Source organism: Notolabrus celidotus, chromosome 7 (assembly GCF_009762535.1).
Source record: "Notolabrus celidotus isolate fNotCel1 chromosome 7, fNotCel1.pri, whole genome shotgun sequence".
Classification (NCBI taxonomy): domain Eukaryota; kingdom Metazoa; phylum Chordata; class Actinopteri; order Labriformes; family Labridae; genus Notolabrus; species Notolabrus celidotus.
In genome coordinates, this window is record NC_048278.1 from 28328777 (window position 1) to 28356652 (window position 27876).

General features: G+C 39.9%; 1 protein-coding gene across 1 annotated transcript in view; it reads right to left on the reverse strand.

Moving 5' to 3' along the window:
• si:dkeyp-9d4.3 (caskin-2) overlaps window positions 1-27876 on the reverse strand; it is a 53999-nt gene that overhangs the window by 13489 nt on the left and 12634 nt on the right. Inside the window, exons 2-18 of the mRNA XM_034687012.1 lie at window positions 26948-26999; window positions 23877-23974; window positions 19835-19980; window positions 19452-19547; window positions 17702-17823; window positions 17264-17372; window positions 15982-16090; window positions 15758-15852; window positions 12702-12816; window positions 11821-12120; window positions 9345-9443; window positions 9057-9241; window positions 6943-7024; window positions 4320-4387; window positions 1233-1340; window positions 612-713; window positions 313-451 (exon numbers count right to left, since the gene is read on the reverse strand). Of these exons, the coding sequence (XP_034542903.1) occupies window positions 313-451; window positions 612-713; window positions 1233-1340; window positions 4320-4387; window positions 6943-7024; window positions 9057-9241; window positions 9345-9443; window positions 11821-12120; window positions 12702-12816; window positions 15758-15852; window positions 15982-16090; window positions 17264-17372; window positions 17702-17823; window positions 19452-19547; window positions 19835-19980; window positions 23877-23974; window positions 26948-26999 (2025 nt within the window). The remainder of the gene's footprint in view (window positions 1-312; window positions 452-611; window positions 714-1232; window positions 1341-4319; window positions 4388-6942; window positions 7025-9056; window positions 9242-9344; window positions 9444-11820; window positions 12121-12701; window positions 12817-15757; window positions 15853-15981; window positions 16091-17263; window positions 17373-17701; window positions 17824-19451; window positions 19548-19834; window positions 19981-23876; window positions 23975-26947; window positions 27000-27876) is intronic.

Below are 27876 nucleotides of genomic sequence, written 5' to 3' on the forward strand. Positions count from 1 at the left end.
GCCATGTATTAGGTATTGTGTCATGAGTTATTCCGCGATTCCCACCGCTTTATAAATAAATATGTTTTTGTGCCGAGGAACATTGGGGAGAAAAATGGCTGATTAAACAAGCCAATATCAGCACACCAATATTGACCTGATAATACCTGCCAACCAATAGAAACTCAATTTATCTTTAAGACGAGGCACCACCAGGGTATCAATCAACCCTCTAACCCCTTAAGCTGGATGTTTAATTTTGACATTTATTCTATCAAGTGACTCAAATGAAAAGCTCTACATCTTCATGGTTTCACTTTCCCTGTGTCTTACCAAGTTTAGTAATGCCAATCTCCTGCAGATCCTCCAGGCTGATGTCAGAGATGAAGTCGATGTTTTCATACCCATTCTGCACCAGAACCTGGTAGTACTGACTCAGACCCAGGTGAGACAGCCAGTCTCCTAGATTTGCCTGAAACACACAAACACAGGGACACACAAACATGAGATACAGAGTATTATTCCACTGCGTTGTGATTCTAAAGCGCTGTGTGTATGATTTTGTGCGTGCAGCTGCCAAAACTCAACATCTCCCCCTCTTTTTTGTTATATAGCACACATGCGAGCCTTACAGGCTTGTGGTCCGGCAGCCAGTCTGTGGAGGGCAGCTTGCTGATCTCTGATGTCAACTTCTTTCGATGTCCAGGCTTCATGACCCCGATTGCCGTCAGGTCCTTCAACAAAGAGCACACTTAGTCACATCAGGAATTCACCACAAATACTGTAGGTGTTTTTTTCTCTTTTATATATAAGCTATTTTATGTGTTCATTTGACGTCTGTACTAGAGCTGCGTGTGATGTGCCTTCAGGAATACTTTGTGTGGATAATCTCTCATGAGTGTCCCCGGCCTTTAGGCGGTTAACGTCACACCACTGTGTCCGCTTGGATACACACACACTAAAACACAAACTGGCACTGAAAACACACTCAAGGACAAAGACAGAGCACAGCGTTTACAGCACAGACTGGAACACACAGCCATGTGTGAGCACAGGTATGTACATGAAGCAGACTGAGCATGAGGAGTGACTGGTTGAGGCTCAGGACTCACACCGGGGGGTCAGGTGACAGAGACAGGAGGGTCATGATGACATCATCCAGGTCAGTGGGGAGCTGATTTGAGAGCTGAGCTGGGCGGAGCCTTGACAGACATGGGGGCGGGGCGTGAGGGGGTCAGGGGTCATGACCTTACCTCAGGGGTCATGCGGCTAATGGTGTCTAGATCATATCCGGCGGTGAGGAAGTGGGTGGTGTAGAACTGCAGCTGAAACTCACCCAGCCACGCCACTACTGCCTGCTTCTAGAACACAGAACACAGAACACTACTGCCTGCTTCTAGAAGAACATACCACAAGCTTCTTCTAGAGCACGGAACACACCTGTTCTAGAGCATGACACAACAGCCTGCTCTAGAACACGGGAGAAAACACTGTTCTAGAAAACAGCAAACATCCATTTGAACATCAGAGTGTAACCTGCTCAACAACATTACCTGGAAGAGTTTGCCGGACATTTTTATACAGAACAAATTACTCTACGTACTTTCAAGTTTAACAATGCCTGCACAGATTCCAAGAACTTTTCTTCCTATGAATTCATATGCAAAATATTAACTATTTCTTCTAAATGTGCAGTAAAATCTCTGAAGGGGTGTACAGTCATAATACTATAGGCTACATGGATATATCTAGGATACACATTACTCCCAAACACTACTTGTGATAAGGAGGCAATGTAACTACAGTATTAAAGACACTGTGAGGATTTTTTACTGATTCTGAAATAGTGTCATATACTAATGCTTCTTCATGACGTACATACTAAAATGAGATTATCAGCAACAAGATTGGTTATTTCTTTATACTGAATTTTTGAAAAAGCTGAGTCGATATTTGGTATTCACCTGAGAGTGGCTTAGTATAAAACTCTGGCGGAGTTTGGCATTGAGAAGTAAGTTAGCAAGCAGGAGGATTTTAGTTTTCTTTTTTCATCATGTTTTGTACACATGGCTGATTCTGGACTGGCAAAAAAAAAAATGTTTTCTGTTGTGTTATTTTGGACAGCCAAACTCTCCAACCACGGCTTTGCTATACAAAAGAATAAAAATGGCTATGAACAGGATGTTCTTTAATGTTAAAGCTAGGGTTGGTAGTCATGGAAAACTAGCATGAATTTGAATGTAGCATTTCCTCCAGACTTTGTCTAACCCCTCCCCTTGGAGCTCCTCCAAAACGACGCCCCCGCTCACGTGCACGAGCGCCGCTGATTCGCGACCATATGATGGTGACTGATTCAAAACCGGTCCTCAGCACATCGTTTGTGTTTTGCACTACATCAACTCATGTCTCACTCTGCGGTAAGAAAACACCAAAACATTATCATAGTGAAAGTTAAAAACACAAACAAACATGAAATGTACGCGCTGGAGGCAGGCAGAACGGCAGGAAGGGATTTGATTGGTTTCATATTTTGGCTCCTGATGGCAGGGATTGGTAGGTGTTTTCCCAGGTTTACTCTGGCTGTAGAAAGCAGCTTTTTTTTCGCACATTATGTATTGATTGCCATCAGAATATAAAGATCATTTTAACCAGTATAACAAAAAGTGTATCTAAATCTGACTACCAACCCCAGCTTAAATGTCGACCTGGGAAAGAGTTACCCTGGTCACTTAAGGACTAACTGTGTGTATATTTAGGTTATTCAGACATTTTTTAGGATAATGGAGCACATATCATGACACTGGGTCTGTGGCGGCTAACGTTAAACTGGTTTGTCTGGTCACCCTTTATAAGCTAACGGTAATGAAGTTTTGTCATAACATTCCGGTAATAATTTTACGTAGCTACTAATCGATACATCTCTTCATCACTCTGCAAAATGTTGTCTTGAACAAAGAAAAGTAGTATTAAAAGAAGATCTGTATTCATTAATTTGCTTCCACACCAAACGCACGCTTTGGTAAGAGCCACTTCTTTACGAAAGTGGGTCATCGTGCCCATGGGAAATGTAGTCTTCATCCCAGACTAACACCACCGATTTCATCCAACGAGGTAATCAACCAAACATGAAAGCTCCTCACAGTGCCTTTAAACATATCTGACAGAAAATAAGAACTCAATGAAATGAAAACAGGTCTGAGTCGACTCTTAGCACTAACTACCTGTAGAGACTTATGTTTTAGGCTTCTGCTGCCAAAGCTTTACGACTGTTGTCAATGGAAGGTAATTCATGGTGTTCAAACAGAGCACTGTTACATCGCTTTTGAAAAACTGCAAGAGCAATTTTTGTCTTTCAAGAAATGAAAAGTAATTTTCTCTCGGCATACAGAGACATAATGATTCTTTGGTTAGAGTCTGGGCCGGGCTTCGTGTTATTTTTGACAGTTGACAGGTTTCTCTAAGGACCGCACTGACATGTTTTGTTACTGGGAGAAGTTTTGTCACCACAAAGAAAATTCCATTCACTTGTATTGTTTGTACCAACAGTAGGAGTTTGAGAAGAGGTGGAAAATTCACAGATAACAGATATTGCAGCCGATATAGTGATTTTTTTTTTGTGCATCACATTTTTAAAAAAAAGTTCTCATATCGGTGCATATCAGGATAAACCAGGCTGATACATTATATCTTCAATAGGCCTTGATCAGCCCAGTAGTAACAGACAATCAATACATTGGGTGTGCTCTACTCATAAACCATGCAAAAGAAACATAAACTGCTAGGATGGCAACATACCGTACACATAACCATTAACATATCTGAGTCAAGGTTGTATTTGTGAATGAATTCAGTGTCAAAGCATAAAGAGGAGATCAACCAATCAGAACAGCTCGGAACACTTCTGCTCCTGCTGTCTCTAGGCAACTGGTAAACAGTTGATTCTAGAATACACGGTCTGCTTGATTCCAGAACACACGCAGGGAATTTAACCCTCAGCTTCACAGAACACACAGGCTGTTGGCAGGTTCTAGTGCAGAGCAGCATGTGGCTTCCTGGTGTCTCAGCGTGGTGTGAGAACAGGGAGGGACAGAGGGTGAGACTGACTCCTCCTGTGCATCTGTCACTCTGCCTATTTCCATGGTGACACACTCGCATGCGCATCCTCAGCGTGTCGTCTGCTCAGGTGCAACACAACCCCGCCGACTGACACCTCACTGGGCCCACTTGAACTCACACTTGTAGATGTCTTTCTTCTCACACCAAAACACCGGTTGAGATGAAACAGGGGTAAAAGTAAGAGAAAGACACAGAGTGAACCAATCTGCCATCCAAAAACTCACTTTCCCATCATCCTCCTCTGCTTTCCGATCAAACGACCGCTGCTCATGAACCGTGCAGCTGGAGGAGCCTTTGGGTTGAGGTGGAAAGGGGAGACAAGGAAAGAAAGAAGAGCATTAACAAATGAAAGACATTACATAGCAGGAACGTACAATACAGTTATTTAACTCTCTTTTATGTTGTTAACTAAATCTAACATTTATTTTGTGGGTTTGTGTCTTGAAATTAAAAATCCACCCGAGCCAAAGACAAGCATGCATGCCCATTCTGTATGAGACCTAAATAGTTTAATAGCTTGCAGCCACAGATGCCGCCGGTGTTACGGTTTAAAGAGTGACCCTGTTAATTGGTGACTTTCAGCCAAATGCATCTCTCAGAATTGCCTTTAGTTTTTCACATTATACTCATATTTGATGAGTATATTCTAATACTATCATTAAAAAAAATACTTGTTTATAGAAGACTTGTCTAAGTACTGGTTTCGTTTTTGGGACTTAGAGTTTCTAGGAACAGAGTTTAGAGCATGTAACCATTTACTTTTTGAAATAGACCGAAAAAAAGGTCACTTCCTTGTCCGTGTCAGATAGAGGAGTTGTGGTGTATTCATCCGGCTATATGAAAAACAGTTTCAGTTATTTCTAGTTAATAATTAGAGCTATGAACATCCTGTTATGAACTTTAATTCCTCTGATGGGAGCTATGTTCCAGAAAAAAGTGAAGGAATTAATAAAGAAAAAAAAAGCAGCCCTGGTCCTTCACTGTTTCTAAAACGGTGTTATCCTGTGATGTAGCACAGCCTTTGAGAGGGAGAAGCAGTGGAGATGCACAGAGAATTTTGTAATTATTATATTACATTTTCTATGCAGTCCTTCATAATATCTCTGGTAACAGCTTTTCTGCTTTGCCAGATTTTGTGTTGGTGTTTTAGCACTTAACTTCCCACATATCACCTACACCAGTGGAAGCTCAAGTATGCTAATCTATCTGATTATATTCAAAGTGAGATCAGTAAATAGACTGCAACAAAGCTGCCCTACAAGGCAGAGTGCAGTAACTTTGCAAACAGTGAAACTGAGAAAAATGCCTTTACAGTTTTTGGACAGGCCAGAAAAACATGTTGTTGTTAGATAAATGTGAAAGCATTCATGGGATGTCCCTTCCTCCAAACACTTTCATGGACAATGTTTTGAGGAAACATGACATGACCTATGAACCCCAAAACACAGACACTTCACTCTGCTACTTGAATACTTTTAAAAACTCTATAGGTATTGCCAAGGCAAACTGCAGTATCTACACAGTTTTTTTCCTATGGCTTTTTAATGGTTTAAATGCAATAAAAAACCTCAAAGGAGGGTTTTGAATCTGACCTGGCAACCCTACATTCAGCAGCGGAGAAGTAGGGGCTGTTGTAACCGTAACTTTGTTGATTCTTTGACATAGTGGGAGCACATATTTTGATACAATGTAACCCCCTGTGTGTTATGTGACAATACATCATTGGGAAAACGGACAAGTGAGATGACATTGATACTTTTGCTGCTAACCAAGGCTGAGGGATGTACATTTATCACTCTTTGATGATGGAGTGATGGAGAGATGTTGATTAAGAAAAATTTGTTTGAGGTGTATTTTAAGTTTCTAGCTTGACCCATGTTTCACCTGATTCAATGGAGGAGGCAGGCTTTAAGACCTTTACTACAACCACTCAACAGGGGGCGCTCTCATTTGCTTCGTTTTTGGGGAGTTGTATCGCTGTCCATGTTTTTGTAAGTCTGTAGTCTACATAAATAGAACAATCATGTTTTACAGGCTCATTCGATCTACCATGGGCTTTAAGTAAACACTCAAGAGCAGCTGCTAACAGGAATGTAAACATGAACTGAGGTTTATATCTTACAAGAGGCCAATGTAAGCATTAATTTCAGTTTTGAGGTATTCAATAAAACCATGGTTGATAGCTTAAAGCAAAAAACGTTGTTGCTCAATCTTCTGATTTTAAGAAGATTGGAGTTTTATATGCTCTTTATTTTTTCACCAAGCCTGAAACACAAATTCCTGTGAGCATAAAACCTCTTAATCAGTTTTTATAATTCCGGAATAACTAAAAATACTTTCATTAAGGACGTGGGCGGTAATTGCAGCTTGTGTCTGATCTGATCAGACAGGTGGTCTTTAGAGGGCCAGATTTAGTTAAAGTGAAATGAAGAAAAACCAATTCAAGAAATCAATGATCCAAGCAAGCCCTCAGGCAATTGTTATGCTGATGAACCTCTCCCTGATCTTTTTTAATTGTTGTCACTTCATTACAGACTGACTGCCTTTATTAAAAACTCTGAGTCACTGCTGAGGACAAACTGTAGCTTCCTTTAAAATCACTGCTGTGTTTGATCACTGAACAGACGGCAGCAGCAAAGCAGACGTTCAGCTTGAATAGAAAATGACACAATATTTCACTTCAAGTGGAGCTGAAGATGTTTCCTTTTTGTGTGTGTGTGTGTGTGTGTGTGTGTGTGTGTGTGTGTGTGTGTGTGTGTGTGTCTGTGTGTCTGTGTTTGTGTGTAGGTGTGTGTGTGTGTGTGTGTGTGTGTGTGTGTGTGTGTGTGTATGTGTGGGTGTGCTTACTCGCTGACTGCTCAACAGACTGAGACTGCTCCAAGAGATGCTCCTTGGCTTTTGCCGACTGAGACAGCACAGTGGCCAGGAGCTAAAACACAAAAAAAACACACACATATGTAGGCTCATACACACACACACACACATACAAACAAACACACACATATTTACTCAAGCATAATCATTCAAATCCCAGAGGTGTCCTGTGACTCAGCTTGGTGGACTAAGTGAGCATTAAACAGACTGATTCTGGCATGTGACCCTCTTCCTCCTGTGTTTCCTGCAGTTTACCAGTAATGATTCATCAGACGTCCCAGAATAAATAGCACTAAAAATAGACGGTGTCTCTCGAACACAATATGGTAACAATGCCCAATTTGGCTAATTTTAATTGAGTATTTTTAAGACACTTGCTAAAAATATTTGTTATATCCAATGGTACAGTTACAGAACGCGGAGGGTGTCAGACAGTAGACTTACATGGCCACATCACAGAATATAAACCTCTTTTTACAGGTTCTACATGAAAATGTAAAATTCATACTCAGAGGTCTGGCTTGTTCTGGTTTTAAATTTTAGTACAGTTGTAGTTTAAGTAGTATAAACAAATTGTGTATCAGCATGGCTTTGGCGTATGTAGGAAAGACAGTCTATGTGGAGAGCAAAAGCAGGCGTATCCCAGCTCCGACAAGCGGTAATCTGATGATAATGTATTCTGTCTCTGAACAGTATCTTCATGCAAGAGCAGCTAAGCGATTTTCTTGAATGCATCAGAGTTGATAGATCTCGCCACCATTCCCTAAACATGTAAAAGCTGTTATCTTCTCCTCTTGAAGAAAGGCCAGACAAAGCTTTACTTTTTACTAATCTGTATCATGGTGTTTAGACTTTAGACTTTAGACCTGTTAGTTGTAAGTAAATTAAAAAAAAAAAGATGTTTCTTTTTTTGGGCTCATACTGCTGAAGTAAGCCAGTGTGAAGCTTCTGTGTAACTTTCTTTCTACTGTTGAACTGAAACTAACTTGAAAAAGATGAACAAGCGCTACCCTGGGTTTTTATTTTGCAGACATAAAAGCTGCATTGAAAAGGACGTACTTGCTGGAAGTCATTCAAGGTTATCGGCAGACTACACAAGAACTACTGAAAAGTTAGAATCTGCTTAACAGAGGCATGTATCACATAACGTCATCAGATGATGTTAGATGACGGTTGGCTATTGGTTCCAAATTGCAGAACATACAACGAGGACACCTGATAGTTTGAACCAACAATAAATACACTAAAGAAAAACCATATGTCCCAATTTATTATTACTTGAGTTAGCACATTTTTGTTGTTATTCAAACTGCTTGTGATGATCTGTTTCTGAAAGAACACAGTATTAAATCGGTCCAACGCACAAAATGTAATCTTCATGCCTTCCCCAGAAGGGGAAGTGAAAGAGAAAATCCAATAAACACGGTACAAACGCACATGGTCCCAAAAAGATTAAATTAATTTAAAAGTAGCTAGCCTAAAGCCGAACTCATCTAAGATTTGTACTTCTACGACAAATCCACGCCATAGCTGGATCCTGTACCTACACAGAAGCCTGTGCACTTAGCCTGAAGTGCTTCTCCTCAGAAATGTAACTGTGCGTCAAAACAATACAGACAGCTTTGGACAAATCACAGATGCCATTTTTCCACACAGCATTTGTAAAAAATGTTGATTTAAAAAAATTTAATTTACATGAGTTTATGTTCTGCCATGAAATGATGGTAGTAAAATCTGACATAACTATTCTAACACAAATAAGAGATGGTTAGGTAAAAACAAACAAACGAGAAGGTCATATTAGAATAAAACTACTGACATTAAAGGTTGATGGTGGCTAGTAAAGGGTTAAATATACTTTGTGATCAATAAATCATTGTGGTATTGCACCTCATTTTTTTAAAGAAAAAAAGATAGTGAAACTAATCTTTCAGACGAAAGAACAAACTGAACAGGAAGCAGAGTTGTGGTTAATCTGGTAAAAAGGCTTGTGTTAGTTTCCTGGAAATGTTTTGCCATTTCCCAGAATCATCAGCAGAAGCACATCGAGCACTCATGCATACAGGTATCAGTAAAGAGCGTTTTACCTTGACTCCTTCAGCTTGTGCATGCAGACCTGGAGCATTAAGGCCGTGTGTGTTGACTCCTGGTGTGTTAGCCGGGAGTGGACTGGGCGCAGGCGTGGTCAGAACATGTGTGTTTCCAGAGCCCTGCAAGCTGCTCGATGAGCGGACGCTGCCGAGGCTGCCCACACTGCCACTGCGCTCACCACCTGCACACACAAAATGTATTTTCAAAGAGAACTTCAGCTATAAACACAAAACACAACACACATAGTGGCAACTTTGACACCCAAAAACACACTTGTGATTTACCTGCCAGTGGTTTGCGTAACACCCAGATATCCTCACTGGTGCTGCTTTGATGTCCCAGAGTTGGAGAGCCTTGGGGACTCAGCTCTGCAGTCCGTGAACCTGTCACACACAAACACACACAAACACACACACACAAACACACACACACACACACACCAACACGTATTTGTTACTGCCATCATATTTGTCCTATTTTTAGGAAAATCGTACAGCCCAAATAAAGGTAACTGATGAACAGCTTAATAGACCCATATTATACTTCATGTAATAATCATGTTTAATAGTGGAATATTGTATTTATATTGAAAACTAAAATTCTATATAGTTTATAAAAGTGTTTCAAATGTGTCTTTGATGAACACCATCGAACACTCAGGCTCACAAAGATTCACTCATTCTCCTACACTCATAAACAAATGACTCCTCATGCTGGTTGTTCCACCTCATAACTTTAAAAACTGTACAGACCCTTGAACAGATTCATCAGTGTGTGTTTTATCTGCACAATGTTAACAAATGCTGTGCAGACAAGCACTGTTGAATATACAATCACTGCATCTAAAACCCCATACTATAGACTTCATACCAAACCCAGAGAGTGCTTTATTTATAACATTTGTTTCGTTTGTGAATACAGAGTCGTAGTGTATTTTTGGACACAGCTCAGTGTCACTTCCTGAGGGCTTACACCCAAGATGGGGACGTGTAACAGTGGTAACTCAAAGCAGCCACAGAAATGTGTGTACATTCAATGATGTGACCAAATGCTAAACTAATCTAAAATATGCTATGAAACCTTATTCTTTACTAGGGTTGCAAAGTTCCGAAATTTTTTCAAAGTTGGAAACTTTCCATAGGAATTAATGAGAATTTATGGGATTAAACGGGAATATATGGGAATTAAAGACAATTCATTGGTGTTCAATTCACTAAATTGAAGGTTGGCTCTTATTAGGGAACTTAAATATAGTTGGGGAAAATATATTTTAGCATAATCCTGAGTAAAACAACCAGATTTCATGCAAGTACAGTTGAATATCTATGCTATTCCTCAATCACATGCACATAGCACACTGCTTACTGCAGGGCTATTGAGACCATGCCCCCTGCATGCACTGTGCATTTCTCCATCACATGCACAGATGATTTCTATTTTGGATGGATGTCTGCTTACAACAAAACAAAAATGTATGCTTGGATATGATACCTTTCCATTAAATTACCCTCAATTCCCAGTTGATTTTCATAAATTCCCATAATTCATATGGAAAGTTTCCAATTTGGAATATTTCCAAAATTCCCCAGCTTAACTTCCCATGGAAATTTACCGGAAACTTTCCAGAAGTTTAACGGAAATGTTCCACCCCTTTGCAACCCTATTCTTCACTGACATTGAAGAGTTACAGCCTGCCTTTGTTGCTGTCTGTTATGTTTTTTGTTGATGCCGTTGTTGTCATTACTACTGCATTGCATTGTGGGATATTTATGCCGGCATAGTGTCTGGTGTTTGTATGGTGCAATATCTACCTGTGAGTATCGTGCAGTTTGTCTACTAATGGTTTCACTCTCTGCTTTTAGATATTAAAATCAAATCTCATATATTTTTTAGCGTATTGAGAAGCATGCTTGTATGGAATTTTGGGGGCAGAAGATGACTTCATATTTAAAATAGGAAAATCCAAGGGTTCAAGACATAGACAAATGTTCATGAAGTATTAAAAATGATCTCATATATTTTCTATGATGGTTACAGCATGTGAAGTATGTGCCCTTTAAATATGAATGCTTCAGTTAAAGGGTCAGTTCACCCAAACTACAAGAAGGCTTTTTCAGTGCAGCTGTGCTGAATAAATGTTCAGGGGAGAAATGTGTTTTAATACTTAAAGAACAGACCCCATCGCAGATTTTTTTTTAACTGCTTGACCTATCCTGTCTTCAGTTTAAATGTGGGAACATTTTCAAAAATAAGTTCCTTAAAGCTCCTGATAAGACCTTTCTGTTTGTGTTGATTTTGGCGCCCCCTGTGGACAAAACAGGGGGCGCCATCTTTGCTGATTTCTCTCTGAACATGGCAACATAGCAGTTACTTTGAATATAGGACGGGGACTGTGTTGAAATTAAGATTCATTATCAAGGAGGTACAATGTACCTGAAATTAGGCCCTTAGTTAAGAAGTATAATCTATACGCTTGTCTCTGGTTTGGTTTGATAAAGAATTGTTTCGAATCAAATCAAATGGCAGCACATATCCATCAGCACAGCCAGACACAGGCTGAATATAAAGCTTTTGTCTTCAGGGTGAATTGATCCTTTTATTTCGCTGTACATACATTAACACACTCCCACACATGTATAATACATATTTATGTAGCTGCAGTGAAGGACAGATAGAGGCAGATAATAGTCTATATGTGGCCCAGTCAAACAGAGTGGAAAGGATTCTTATCTGTGATTTAAGTGAGTCTACAGTATGTACCTGTCTGACTCTGCTGCTCCTGAGAAGTGGAGAGAGGAGGAGGAGGAGGGGGAGGAGGAGGAGGAGGAGAAGGAGTGGACAGAGGAGTAGACAGAGAAGGAGGAGAGATGGGAAGAGGAACGTACCCAAATGAGGAGAACCGAGGGAGTGACTGTGTGTTGGGATGGGAGGGAGGAGGGGGAGGCAGATGCAGGGGGAGGACTTTGGTTGGGGGGTATGAGTGTCCGTTGGCCGAGGCAATGGGGCAGGGGTTGGGTCTGCGGAGGAGGAGGGTGTGGCACTGCTGGGAGGGGGAGTGGCCTGGACACGAGCCAGGAGGAGGAGGGAGGTGCAAAACAACAACAACACAACAACAACTGATCAGTCAACTTGAAACAAAACAAATCTAATCATGTACGAAATAATAATTGATTGAAATCAAAATGAAGAAAAGAATACATCCACACATCCACAGGGATAATATCTCTATAACTCAAAAAATGAATATCACTACAGCAACAAAGCAAACAATGTGAACACAAGCATCACAAGCTAGCAGAGCAGGTGGGTTAGGGGGTTTATAGATTAAGGAGTGTGACGGAGGGAGCAGAAATATAGAGGGAGGGAGGAGGGTCAGTAGGGGGCAGTATTTTATCTATAGAGACGATTGGCAGGTGGAGAGAAATGGATGGACTACCTTATGATGCTGCTGATGATGCTGCAGCTAGCTACAACTAATGGTCGGCTATAGCTACAGAACAGCTGCTGAAATGACACATGTGAAAGCACGTACATCCTCTCTCACACACACACCGACACAGACCGACACACACACACACACACACACACACACACACACACACACACACACACACACACACAGCTGTGATGCGGGTGGTCACCTGCCCTCTTGATGACTTCCACCATGTTGGAAGGGAAGTAACCAACACGGTCATTTCCAGTGCGGTTGTCGTGAATACAACCTTTCCATCGGCCATCAGAGTGCTGCTCTAAAACCTGTCAGCCAACACACACAAGCACACATAATTCACAAAGATAAGATCAAAGCATGTTTACACTCACAAGGTTTCTGTGTAAAGTCCCTCCAAACTCAAAAGTACTGGCTGGTTTCAAGCCAGAGGCTTACAAAAGTGGGTTGAAGCCAGGCTTTGGAAGAAAAATAAAATCTTGAGCCATTATTATCCAAGCCAAAAACATTGCAGTTAACCTTCCTGTCCTGAATCACATTATCAAAATTTGCTTAAAGCTAATACGGTCCCACTATTTTTACACAGAGCCCTCATCATGCAATCTAATTAGGACTGTAGGTGAGGAAGCAAAGTCTATTGAAGTTACTCAGGCTATTCAGGATTACTGAATCACCCTAATCAATTCATCTTGAGTGTATTTAAACAGCAACCCATAATTCGGACATAATTCTTTTATCTTTTGAAACTTTAATATGTTCTGGTGTTAAACCCATCAGTAATCATTACAAAGGTTACTGTAACACGTTTTGGCCCGTTGCAAATGTCGTGTCTTACTTTAGGGTCCAAAATAAACCATACATTGAAATGGTTTGCCACTCCAGTTGTTACATCGTTTGGTTGGAGACGTAAGGTTCATCTTAGCTTTAATAAAGATCATTACAGATTATTATAGTAGACAATTATACTGGAGCGTAACGTCCAAACCAGTCAAAAATATCATCACAGAAATGCTGTTTTCACCTCCTGTAGCCAATCACTAAAATTAACTTTCATAAAGGGGTTTTTGTTACAGTGTTGCCTCTCATGCCTGATAGCCTCCGAACAGACTAACAGCTTAAAATAACCGCACTGAACTTCCGTTAACCCACAAACAGCAACGCAGAGCCATGTAAAATATGACCAAGAACTTTGATCGGAGGGTAACTAAAGCCTTAATCCTTAACTAGCTAGAGTAAAACAACAGCAGTGACATTGAGTGGTTATATCATACAGTAAAAGTGATACAGGTGAAGATATCTTCACTAGTGGAAAACAAAAGAAGTAGTACAAATTCAAGTTATAAACATCTCATACGGAGAGAGCATGTACTGTAGACTCCATACTGCCGGTAAAATCATCTGGTTTCAGCCACAACTATGCTTAAGTTGAAACTATCTCAGCAGGTGCAGTCCCAAAGTGTCATTAGGGAGTAAACTCCACCCTAAATAAGAATGTATGTGTAAAAGAGTTTGAATTTACTCATGGCTGGTGTAACCCAGTGTTGTAGCACCATCCAGCTAAAAGTAAAACGAACAGAGCCACCCCCCTGTTTACCTGACCTTGCTAACGCTAATGTTACCCTAAGCTAAATATGAGGGGCAACAACAAAGAGTAAAGTTAGCTTGCATTTCTTATAAGTGGTGATTAGTTGCTACCAAAGTTAGAGGGTTGATGAGCAGAGTTGCCAACTGTCCTGTATTAGCTGGGACATCCCATATAATGGGCTAAATTGATTTGTTTCATACCTCAATTGTCCCGTATATTGACTATTAACTCTTGTAAATACAGCAGACTGCACTCTACAGATCCTAGATCAGACAAAACAGCAGTGGCAGATCATGTGCCAATCACACCGCCTGTCATCCAATCACAGGCCCCCTCACATGCATTAGATGTGTACAGCCCAAATGCACCAAGTCCTGCAAAAACTCTGGCTGTGCAAACGGACTAAAGACTGCTTGAGTCAGTCAAGAGCAACAAAAAGTATCCATGGAGAAAGTACATTTGGTGAGTCATACTCCTCTTTTGCATTCATTTTTCTTTTGCCTGTTTTTGGACGTAAAGAGCCAAATTGAGGTTTCTTTGAGGTTTCTTCATATGGGGTTACATAATGATACAGTAAGGATTAAAGGGAATATACACACTTTCTGCATTTCCAGTTGAATCAGAATATGAATCTACGCTGAATTCACACATCATGCTCACACCACCATGGCACCTGTCCCTTATTTAGTAGTGAGAAAGTTGGCAACCCTATTGATGAGTCAACATGTAAAACTGACTTCAAAGATGTGTTTTGACACTGCCAGGGGAAGGTTAGACAAATGAGCTAATCCAACTTTCCAAATCCACCTCGACAGATTCATTTCATTTCATTTTCATTTGATGCTCAGACCATGATCACATGGTATGGAGCCGCAGAACATAAATTACAAATAACAAAACAATATAATGATGGCACACAGCATGGTTGAAGTATAGCAGATCTTACTTTAACAAAGGAAGGACATTCTTCAGAAAAGCCCTTAATTTACAGATAAGTTTAGGCTTAGCTGATTGCAAAAGTAGAATTAATTTAAACACAGAGGGACGTTGGAAATAATACCAAGCCGATACTGAGCAGAAAAGGCAGTTTTTACACTCAATATGTGTTTTGTTGGAAAAAAACAATGTTTTTACATTACACACCTACAGTACAATAAGAATCTAAAAGGTTAAATGTACAGTGCAAAAGCAAACAAACAAAAAACTGTATCATCCTTCCTTTTAAGGAGTGAAAACTTTACACTTTAACTAACATAGCTGACATTATTAACACATTTTTTATAGTTAGTTTGAGCTATGTTATGTTATCTATGACATTCGACTGACAATTGATGGTTAAAATAATAAATAAAGTGTGTCATTAGCATTATTATAAAATAGTCTTTGGTTCAAATAAAATGAAGCAACTATATTTTAAAAATGTGTTCTTTTTTTTGTTTAATCTGAATGCCTCATATTATGTTGAGCTTATATTAGCTTTGTCAGTTCAGTTAGCAAAAGCTACATAATCGCTGGTGCAGTTGACCGGCCCTGTTCAAGGTTATAATAAACTAGATTGCATATTTTTTCTCATGACTGATGAACAGACAGTAGATTATCATGTAGTAGTTCTAGTACATGCTAAGAAATGTGTAGTAATACGTGATGATGACTGGATTTATTACCGTAATTATGTCTCCAGCTTTGATGTTGAGGCTGGTGAGGTCGTAGTTGTTGCAATAATCCTTCAGTGCACGCACCTGCATCGCAGCTGAAGCATCTACAAGACAAGGATTTGTAGTGTGAGTGAACAGTGGGGTCAAGTTGAGTCAAGTAGTTAACAAGTGCACAAGCAGTGATTTTCAGGTACTGGAAAATGTGACAACATCAAAGGTGTGTTTACACTCACCCCTCAGCAGTTGTTTGATCTCACGGCTGGCCTGTGTGGTGGTGAATTGGTTAACAATGTCCAGGGCAGTTTGACTCAGAGTGTTTCTCACTCCTGCACTGATGCCGCTCTGAAGGGAAGTGGAGAGCAAAAAGTGATTGAAGCTGCAGCGTGACATTGTGTCACATAGCGTTCATAATAGAGATAAACTGTGCATTTGGTGTCAGTCTGCCTCAGTGTAGACTACATGTGTGCTGGTTACATTTGTTGTGAGAGTGCTGCTCCAGCAACATCAAAAGTAGAGTAGTGGTGGAAGAAGCATACAGATCCTTTACTGATGTTGCAATACACCATTGTAAAAATGCACAGTTTCAAGTTAAGGTCCTGCACTAAGTGTATACTGTATGTGTTATCAGCATAATGTTCTAAGAAGTAAATCAACCTATTGTGCAGAAAAAAGTGTTCCCCGTCAGCGTTTTACTATTACATAGGATGTTACTGAAATAATTCTAAGGATGCATTAGTGTTGCTATGGTCTAATAGATGTTTAAGATTACCTTAATATCATCACACTGTTGAATACTTAATCCACAGCGATGATAGTTTTCTCTAGGAAAGTCATATGCTTGAAGCCAGACAGATCTATCAGACCCATGTATCTCTGAGCAGTGACTGTGGAGCTTAGACGAAGCTTAGAGAAACATCTTTTTTTCAGGGTTTACATTCAGTTTAAGAAGGAGACAAAATTCTCAACCAATTTACAATTCGGTTGAACAGAAAATGTAGCTTTCAAAGTCACCAAATTCTGAGAAATGGGATTATAACTTCAAAAAAGGGTGCCACCAGTCAAATGAAGGACATCCCAAGTATAGTATTTTCCCCCATGTATCATGTATAAAGAAGTCGCATTAAATGGAAATAAATTTGCTTAGATTTTTCCCTATTGAACAGTGAATGTACTCAGTTATACTCAACAATAAAATCAGGACCTGTTCAAAAGCATAATCCCTGTCATGTGAAGGTGACAGGGGGTTGAAAAAGAAAAAGAAAACAGAGCAGAGCTGGTTTAATGATTGCATGACAGTAAGGCTGCTATCCAGTCTGCTACAGTTTTATATAACAAGCAGACATATCCCACAGGCTTCATCACACAGATCGCTGGGAAGAGCGCCAAGTGCTGAGGTGTAAACTTCCTCGGCTGAGGAGAGGGAGGCTGCTTTAACAACAATTGCTTTTGTAAACACATTAGACAGATAGACAGACAGACAGACAGACAGACAGAGAGACGGGCAGATGGTCTTACATCTAGCAGCAGGCGTACTACCTCTGTCTTCCCACAGAGGGCCGCCTGATGTAGCGCTGTGCCCGACTCGGACTGTCTGTTGATATCAATGCCAGCCTGAATGAGCAACCTGAAGACACAAAACAACATTTATGTTCAGCTTCATTCGCATCAGTGCTTATTGAAAATAAGGAAAATAAAAAGCAGAGGTAAAGTAAACAACATGTACTATGTCAAAACACAAGAAAACATCTACAGCTATAGAAGTCCTTAGAATTATGACAGTAGATATGTTTCAAAGCACTGAAAACTGACACAAATCTATGCAGACCTATGCATATTTAGCATCCCAACATACATTTAAGATTATAAACCTAATCCTGGTTACATAAAATGGACCAACAAGTAAATAAACCAAGTTTGAGGACTGTTAAATGCAGAGTAAAAAGTATTTCAGACTTTATGACATCGATGTGTCCGTTCTTTGCAGCGAGATGCAGAGGTGATACTCCGTTGGGGTCCGATGGTTTAGGTTCTATCATGGCTGCACACATGTTACTGCTGAGGAGGAGCTGGACCACCTAAAACACAAACAGACAGCTTGTTACTGTTCAATTCAATTCCCTAGTTGTGCACCTTTTTTTATGCAACAAAGTATATACTATGAGAACCCTTTCCCTGTATTTCTTAATTCAGTCACCCTCAGTGGAAGCTTTCATCAAAGTTTGGGAACCTAACTTAAAATATTTTTGAGCAAAGCTTTCACTGTTCATATTACTTATTACCCGACAGTGTTAGATACTTAATTCTGATTGGTCAAAATTCCATAACATCAGTAATTCATTCTTAACAGCAAGAGCAACACCAAGGATAACCGGATCACAAACGTCACATCAAATCAATCCATGGAAAAGGAGTCCGGTACATTTATACGTTTATAATTTCAACTCTTCCTGTTGACACTGTGGCAGCATTGTCAGACAGCATGGAGAATATTTTTAATATTACTCTTAATGTATTTGGGGTTCACAAAACTTTAGATTGGTGACTAATGAATGACCAGTCACCAGCAGAGAAATGAAGACTAGAAGTGGTAGAAGGTGCAGAAATTAATGAGGGTTGTTATAACACCCAAGGAGCTGAGTGAAAGAGACGTCGACCAGATTGAAGAAGACAGAGATCTCAGTGACAACAAATTGGACTATTTGGTTGTAGCTGTATAAGTAATAATTTTTAAGTTGATACAATCATTTAAAATGAGTCAACTTGCTTGTATCTTTTGTTGGTAGCCGTGCAATAAGCGGGATAATGTACAGGGAGCCGTGGTTATGGGAGATACAATCCCAACAGGGTGAGAAGACCCTGACACAAAGTGGGTCTTATCTCATTATCCTTTATTTGTTAATTATCATAGTTTGGCCTCTAGTTTTACCTTTTATACTGCAAAAGCTATTTCTAGGAACCTTGCAATATGTACAACTGTTAAGATCAATGCCAATTACTTTTTGCTTTATTTATTCCTTTTTGCTATATCTGAGATATTTTGTTTTGTTCATGAAAATCTGGCAAACACATTACAACTAACAGCTCCGAGAGTCTGCACAGTGTTCTGTAGACCGGCTTGCATGCCTGCTGCTCTCATTTTGCAGAACCTTCTGCAAAACTTGGTCTATAATTGCTAAATTTGGTCTCACTGCAAATTCAAATCATCGTCTCTTTTCTGGCTGCCAACATTTTGAGATACCTCAGGGCCTAAATTTGTACGCCTCATTGTGTTACTGTTTCAATTTGTCATACTCGTTTTTATGTTTTAAGACAGTGAATAAGCTGTATCAATGTGATTCAATCTTGTCCTGGATATATACATTTTGTGGGCTTGTCATTTGACTGGCTGAAGAAAAAAAACAAGCAAATACACAATACACAAGCAAATTAAGGAACATTGTAGATATGTCACATGAAAGTTAAATATTAATGTAAAGTGTGGGGGGAAAAAAGCCAAAGGTTCTATACTTCCTGTGTTTGCTCACTCTGAAGCATTGTTTCTCTAGTGATATAAAGTATGAATGAAAAGTGTAATGAAAGTGCTACTCTGTGGTTTTCCTTGTCATGTAAGGGTTAAACTGAATAAGATGACAGTAAAAAATGAAAATGCATCTTAAATCTTTAATTTGCTAAGTCTGTGTGGTACTTGATAAAATGTACTCACTCCAACTCGTCCAAATTCACAGGCCAGGTCCAGTGGTGTTTTGCCCGCTGCGTCTGAGATACACGGGTTTGACTGGTGTTGTAGCAACATTTCCGACTGTAACACACACATGCACGCACACACACACACACACACACACACACAAACACGCACGCACGCACGCACACACACACACACACACACACACACACACACACACACACACACACACACACACACACACACACACACACACACACATTTTACTACTACCTCTGAATTTTCTTGCCAGTAACAACCACAAATCATGCATGCATCATTGGGCACACCTAACAGATAAACACACAGCACAAACAAAAACACACATACACAAACACCCACACTATACACACAAACACAGTTACCCCGTCATAGTGTCCGTGCTGAGATGAAAGGTGGAGAGGGATCTGTCCTTCGTCTGACTGTCCGTTGACAGACGAGCCTGCCTTCAGCAGCATTTTCATTGGCTCAGTCTTCCCCTGCCATGCAGCGTAATGCAGAGGACGCATCCCTGCACAAAACACACACACACACAAACACACACACACACACACACACACAGCCAAAGATGACGGCACAATAAAACACAGACATACAAGACCACACCAGCACATGCACACACACGAGAGAGTATAGAGACACATGAGTGCATGCAAAGATGCACGCTCTGTTTTTGTCATCTTTATAGACAGTCCAACTCCCCTGGGGCCATCCAGCAGTCAAATATAGTTTCTTAATACATTTTTTGTTAAATTCATGGAACTCAATTATCAAACTGACATACTTTCTGCACACGTGTGCTTTAAAAACTAATACAACACAAAGTGTTACTGGAGCTGAAACAAGTTGTCAATGACCCAAAATGATTCAGCAACTTCAATGATAACAGGATGATGTTAAAGCAAGTCCCTATGTGATCGTAAACCATTTATTAACCATGGCCCTAGGAGTTTTTGATTCCCATTTTTTCCTATTTCCTGACAATCCACAGACTGAATGATGTATCAACCAGTTAAAAAGAGCAATCAGTGGATTTTATTTAACAATGAGAAAAACTGTAAACTGCAGCCCTTGATGTGACATTTTTTCAAACATTTCTGTTTTGCTGTAAAAGCAGATTTTTTGAGCTCAGACTCTCAGTATCCCTCCTGGAAATGCAATCTTATTGTGGTCGGCATGTTTCTGACCTTTTTGACCACGGGTGTATTGTTTGTGAAAGCACAGAACCCTCGGGACGTCGAAGACAAACTGCCTCAGACAAAGGGCAAGAAATCCCCTTCAAGTGGCCTAACAAGTCCCCAGAGGACCTCACAGGAAGCTGTACGTTACAGTCAACACCTAGAACCATGCATGAAACGTAAGGTAAAGCAAAGTTCATCTTAGTTCAGGACAAGAATCCACCATGGAGTGTTTTAAGTGCCTCTTACTTGAAGACATTAAACACCACTTTGTAGCCGTGGCTGCAAGGAGCAATGAGCATATTTCTGATGGCAGCAGCCCAAGACCCCCAGACTTGATACCAGCGATGAGCCACATCGTGGAGTTGAATAAAGAGGCCCTGCAGGCCTGGCTGGCATGAGGGAGTCCTGACTCAGATGAGTGGTGCTGGCAGGATGAAGAGACACAGCGGCTGTTGGAGTTACAGAAGCTAAAGCCTCAGTGTATGAAAAGATGTGATGGAAAATGATTTTCAGGCAGCAGACTCACAGAGCCTCCAGAGAAGAGAGGACTTTAGACTCTAGACCGAGCAGGGAGAAAGACTCTGAACTGTTTTGAAGACTGGCACAATGAAATGGACTAACCATGAGGTTCTTTTGGAAGACTGCCAGAGGTGATATGACCTATTTCCTGTCCCGTAGTCAGTGGGTTAGTTTATCCTGAATTCTGAAAGCTCCATTGTAGAAATGTAGCGCTTCATATTTCCCATGTGACTTTCAGGAGTTGTGTTTTGTTTGGCAGACAAAAAGTGGAAGACAGGAAACACTTCAAAGTGCTGTGCTCTCAGATAAAGAACAAATAACATTATCATGAGCAAGTCATACTACAAACCACCTACTGTTATCTTAACATCAAGTATGGTTAACACAAATGATTTGACAGGAATTTGGTTTTCTTTAAGGCAGGGGATTTTCAGCTTTGGATATTCCCCCAACCACATTCCCAAGAATGTACTGGCAGAGTTTCTAAAAAACAAATTTGTTTGCCTCCATCTCTGTTAATTGATTTTTTTGGACAGGATATCAAGTCCAGACGCTCTGGCCTGCAGAATGTCCAAGTCAGTGACCTTAAATTGGCATCCTCTACTGAAACAATTTGTAGAAGGGCTTGACATGGTCTGGATGAGGACCAGAACATCCAAGTAAGATGAGACAGCTTCTCTCAGCAATTATTCTGAAACCTGCAACGTCTATCTAGGCCATTTGAGACATTGAAAAATAAGCTGTGAACACAACATCAACATATTTAGGTTGGAATGGCTCATAGCATCATTGTTGTTCATTCTGAGTTGTGTCTCTGCAAAACAATTGAGGTTCAAAATTATTAACAGGTTATTTTGACCCTTTCTGCACACTGTATTTTACTGCCGCTGTGTCCTCCTTCTTCCTCCTTCTGCCTCCTGGAAAGTAATGACACCAATGCTCTTTTGAACAGCACATTTTGCTTTAAATAAACTCTGAGGAGGTTCAGTTGACAATTCAAAAGTAATATGCACTCTGTACCAAACAGACTTGAAATACCTGCGGATTAAACTAAATTGAAGAAGTCAACTACAGTGCTTGATAAATAGGTGGCTACTGACAGCAATAATTTGATCTCCCAAATCAAAACACCGGTAAGAACTGCTTCACATTGTTAAAATGGACGTGAAAACTGTGAACTGTAAATAATGGAATTTTAAACGTGTGATTAAAACAGTGATTGACCTTGATTAACCATTAAAACTCGGCAATTATTCACAATCAGCAAATTTAATCTTTCTACAGCCCTTTAGCAAAATACTAATGATATCCATGCTGTTTAACTTTTACTTTGTTGAGCCGCAGCACTGCTCAGCTGGCAGATAAGCAGTTTCACAAGAAACATCTCTAAACACTCAGCAGGATCTTGCTTCTACTAATTTGTTAAAATCTTATCTAAGATTTGACATTAGGGTCTTAAAAATGTCGGAACATCTACACCGGAAAAGCATCAATCAATAGCCACTCCAGCGAGCCAATAGGCAAACAAATCTTGATGGAAACGTAAGGGTTTCTCTCTGCAAAATGCAGCTACCAAGTTCATCAGCCGGTCGCTCACTTTATCTATTGCTCAGTTTTCTTTTTTTCGGATCTTTGGTTCAGCTGGTTTATCTCAAGCAGCAACCTCTGGCCGCAAGGATTGAAGCCAATGTGAAAATGTTAAAGACTGTTCGCTTGAGGCTGGCTCCGGAAGTACCGGAAACCACACACACACAAAGTCAAAAAAGGCGATCTTTACAGCAGAAATAAACACGCTTACAGCCTGGTACAAAACAATTTTTTTTTCATAACGCTGCAATTTCGAAGATATTAAGATTACGAGTTTGCCATTACGAGAGGCACAGCTGACAGCAAGACAATGCCTCAGAAACAGATGGGTGACGTCATTGTGTACTACAGCCATTACCTATACAGTCTATGTTTTATCTGGAAAGGGTCTCAGGTGTTGACGTTGTTGACGTGATCAAAGCTGTGGAAGTGGAGGCAAATTAGTGAAGCTGACAGCTGGAAAACCAAAACAATGAGGTCTAACACTGTTCATGCTTTGTGATCCTTATTGAAGAAGAAGATAGAGTCAGCCAACTCGAAATAGTTCCAGTTTTCACTTTCACCTTCAAGACGAAGTGATAACACCTGGTGAGTATGCGTGCCAGTTGTAAACCTCTATCACGAGCCACACTGGGCATGACTGACTGGGAGTGTAGTGGCAGCACAGCCTACATCCTGCAGGGATTATATCTCCCATCTGCCCTAAGATTTCTACTTCTTCTTCTTCTCATCTCCTCCTTCTTCTTCTTCTGGGATCTGGCAGTGAGAGCTGTGGATATTTGCTGCTCTGCTTCCTTTTGGCTTTCAGTCCTGCGGCCACAAAACACTCCTCTTCTTCCTCCATTGTCTATTGTTTGCTGTGCACACAAATCTGTCACTCCTCATAAACACCAAACACTACACTTATTTATTTTTTTATTGCATTTCCAACAAGCTCACCTTTTGTTACGTAAGATGGTATTATTGGTCACACAGGGAAAGCCAGGGGTATGTTTGTTTTTCTGTTGTGATTGTTTTTTTTATTATTGGGCTGAGCCTTCTGAGCTTTCTTCCTGTTGTCTGACAATTCAGGGAGCTGTAAGGACACTTAGATTCTGAGCAAATCTGTGAGTATTTTTACCTTTGTGGTCTTTAATATCCACTGCTGCCTGGGCCTCCAGCAGCAGAGAGATGAGCTCCTTGTTTCCACTCAGAGCAGCATGATGCAGCGGCGACAACCTTCACACAGACACACACAGATTATGTATAAAAATACACATATTCATGGATTGGGTGTAAAACCAGAGCATAACTTTGCTGAAATAATCTCCAGCGTAGTGCAGCTCCTCCCATCAGCTCTGTGTGAGAGACAGGAGGGGGCAAATGACCTACTTCCATTAATAAGCAATCTCTCTACCCCGGAGCTGAGCGTGAACACAGCGCGTCTGTGTGAGTGTGAGTGTGAGCGAGTGTGTGTGTGTATGTCTAATGGATCCCTGGTGAATATAAGGGCTGAGCCCTGGAGTCAAATCAACGAATCATCAGTCATTACACAAGAAGCTGAGTCCAATTATCTGATTCCAATCAACATAATAAAAAGATCTTTGTTATCTGATGGAGGCAAATGGAACACAATCGCAAACCAAGCATGTGCACACGTAAAAAGCTCAAGCAATCATGAGTCTAAATATAGCCAAAATCCATAGATGCTCATTCAGAGTTTATATGGGAGCATTTAGGAGACAATGAAGAGCTTTGAAATATTGGAATTCCTTAGAGATAATTACAGTCATCAGAATTACACGGCTAAGTGTAAATCTGATGACTGTGATTCAGAGTGTTTCGGAGATAGTCTTGGTCTTAATACAATGACATAGTATGTCGAATATTGATCTTTAAAGGAGATTATGTCCCATTTGCCTGCTGCTGTCAGTGGAATGATTAAAACTTGGGTCCATCATAACTCAAAGTTTAAAAGTCTAGCAGTAGTTTGTTGTTATGCCTTGGGGGCACCCAGCCATGTTTTCATGTAGCACACACACCTGTCAATCACTTCAGCATGGGGAAAAAACAAAACCAAGACAGCCAGCCAAAACAAAATATTCAGGGGGTGTTGAGTATTTTCAGTTCACTAGAACACTTGGTAGCAAATAGTTCACACATCAGTTAGTTACAGAGAAACATTGTTATTCTTTTGGAGTAGTCTTCCAACCACCTAATGGATTTAAAGGGACAGTGTGTACAAATGGGATTATTAAGCGATATCTGGCTGTCAGATTCCAGATTGAAATGCTCCCTAGCTCACACCTCCTGCCGGTGACACGACAGTGGCATTTGAGGACAAGAAGCTCCTGTTATGCATGATATGTACTCTCCTCCATTAGTCAAGTTTTTACAATTTGTGGACTGATAACTTTGAATGCTTTTAAGCAATCCTTAAATGACTTGGCGGCTGATGCATCTGTCTGCAGATGTTTTGTTTAAATGTGACTCATGCTGATTTTCTGGAGGTATTTGTTGTGTAGCTGTTGTATGCTTCTGCTATTTGTGTATTGTCTATTTGTAACTCTGTAACTGTGCTGCTGTCTATCTTGTCCAGGACTCTCTTGGACAAGATATTTTTAATCACAATGAGCATTTCCTGGTTAAATAAAGGTTATACATTAAAATAAATCAAATCAAAAACACCAACAATACAAATTATTTTGTGCACAAAAACACGTGTTACTAGTTTGTCTGCTCTAAACTATGGTAGAAACATGGCGTTGCAAGATGGCGGCCTTCCTTGTAAGGGGACCTGCTCCTATGTGAAGATATAAAAGGCTAATTTTAAGTTCATATAATCAAATGATTTTCATACCCAGGCTATTATACACTGATTTAAACATACTTACAAATATTAAAATCAATTTATATGAAGTCTGTTCGGCCAAATGCCTCTAAATCCTACACACTGCATATTTAAGTCCAGTATGTTTTCATTCCCAAGTCGTCAAATACCATCACTTTGTTATTACCCACATGCACGTGGTAGCCTTCAGCATCTGAACTTACTTCCATGTAAACCCATCAACAGTAATATCAAACCCCTCGGTGCAACAGCTCTTAGTGACAAAGTGGAAAGACAGATAGTTCTGCCTGCAGGCGATGGATTGGTCAAACATCAGTGCTCTCACTCACAAGACCAGGACTCCAGTGAGACCAGAGGCCAACTGAGTTACTACTTAACCACATCATAGGACTTTTTTTTTTACTCAACTTCAACAAGTAGGTTGCATAAACTCTGTGTTAGGAAAGAAGTAATAAGACACTACCTTGTGCTTCTGTATGGGATGTTACACGCCGTGACAAAGTGTTAGAATGTCATGACCTGGGAATGAAAAATTGTGGAGTTTTTTTGCTCCATTTTTTTGTTTTGTGCTGACTTCTGAGGGATTCATCTTGCTCTTTTGTAGGGATGTGTATTGGGGAAAGTTTTCCACCAGTTAATACAAGTGTTTTTAAACCTCCTCCCTACACACCATATATCTGCCTGCTGTGTCAGAAACTTCACTTTGAGAGTTAGCCAAATGAGAACAACAAACTCACTAAAAACATTCATAAAGTCAAATGGAGCTGCAGATACACACGATGATTCTCTCTGGTTCCATCAATATGATGACCTCTCTCACATCTCATTGATTTAACATTGACTTAGGATACATGAAGTAAAATATTGATCAGAAGCACGCTTTGCACCACTGCCCTGAATTTTATTTGACCCCTCTCTAATGTTGTACTTGAACCATGATAGTTTTGATTTTTACAGACTTTCAAAAATATTTGGATTAAAATAAAAAATCTGTTAGGAAGTATTGATGCAGAGATTCAACCTGTACCATGCAGTTGATAGTGATATTTTTACTTGGTTTTGTTTTAGCTCTTTTAAAAATATATATATGAGTACTCCTGCAACACTTCTACAAGGTGGAAAACGCCTGAAGTCAGTGTGAGCAGGAGTTTCAGGAAATTACACCTCAAGGTGATGAGGCAAACACATCAGCAAACAGTTGCTTGTTTACACATACAGCTAAAAATATAAACATATAAATATTTGAAGAAATAAAGAGAAATGCAGAGAATATAAAATGTGGTTGCAATTAACATAAAGTATATATGAAATGTGTGAAAATAGCACAATCAACATTGTTTAGAAGAGCTGTAGTTCCTCACCCATCTGCATCCTGGATGTTGACGTTCACCCGCTTTGCTGCTCCGAGGAGCTCTGAAACAAAAAGACAAGATACATGCTCATTACAGAAACAGTCCAAATTTAAATATTTTTTGGTATTCAGTGATTAATGTATTCTGTCCTTGTACAGATTCTTATATTTCATTCCCACAGGGAGTTACTGGCTACACGTCTATACCTGAGAACGTTCTGAAAAAAGGAAACAGTTTCCAAACTCCAACAACAACAACAACAACAACAACAACAACAACAACAACAACAGAGGTCAAGGAGAAGTGAAAAGATAAAGAAGGCAAAGAAAAGACTGTCAGAGAAACTCAACAGAAACCTGCAAAATCCCTTTTTAAAGGGTGGTGACTTTTATATGCAAATTCTGTAGTCTGAGTGTCTTTAAGTGTCTGTGTCTCAGTCAACAGAAGCTGCAGCAATGGCTGGTCTTACTTCAGTGATTAGGAGCAAAAGCCATAAATTCTATTATTATTATTGTACATTTTCGACCAGCTTTGGTATCCACATCTGCCAAGCTACAAAAGAAGCGCCTACATTTTATACAAATGTTTCAAAATAAATAAGGATGTTAAAGAAGTACGTTGTGATGTTTATCAAGTGTATTCTGTTACTATTCTTTCCTTCCTCATTCTGCTACTGTGAACAAAGGTTGATACCCTCTGATAATGCTTCTATAAAATAAAAACATATTATCTTAAAATGTTAAAGCTATATTCTTCCAACCTTCCAGTGATGTGATTGTTTTATCTCCTGACTCAAACACTGAATTAACCCCTAATCAAACACATCTAAGCTAACATTAGCAGCAGGGGCTTCTTGATATCATTTGTCAGCATGTATTCATTCATTCATTCATTCTTTCATTCATTCATTCATTCATTCATTCATGTAACCACTTCGT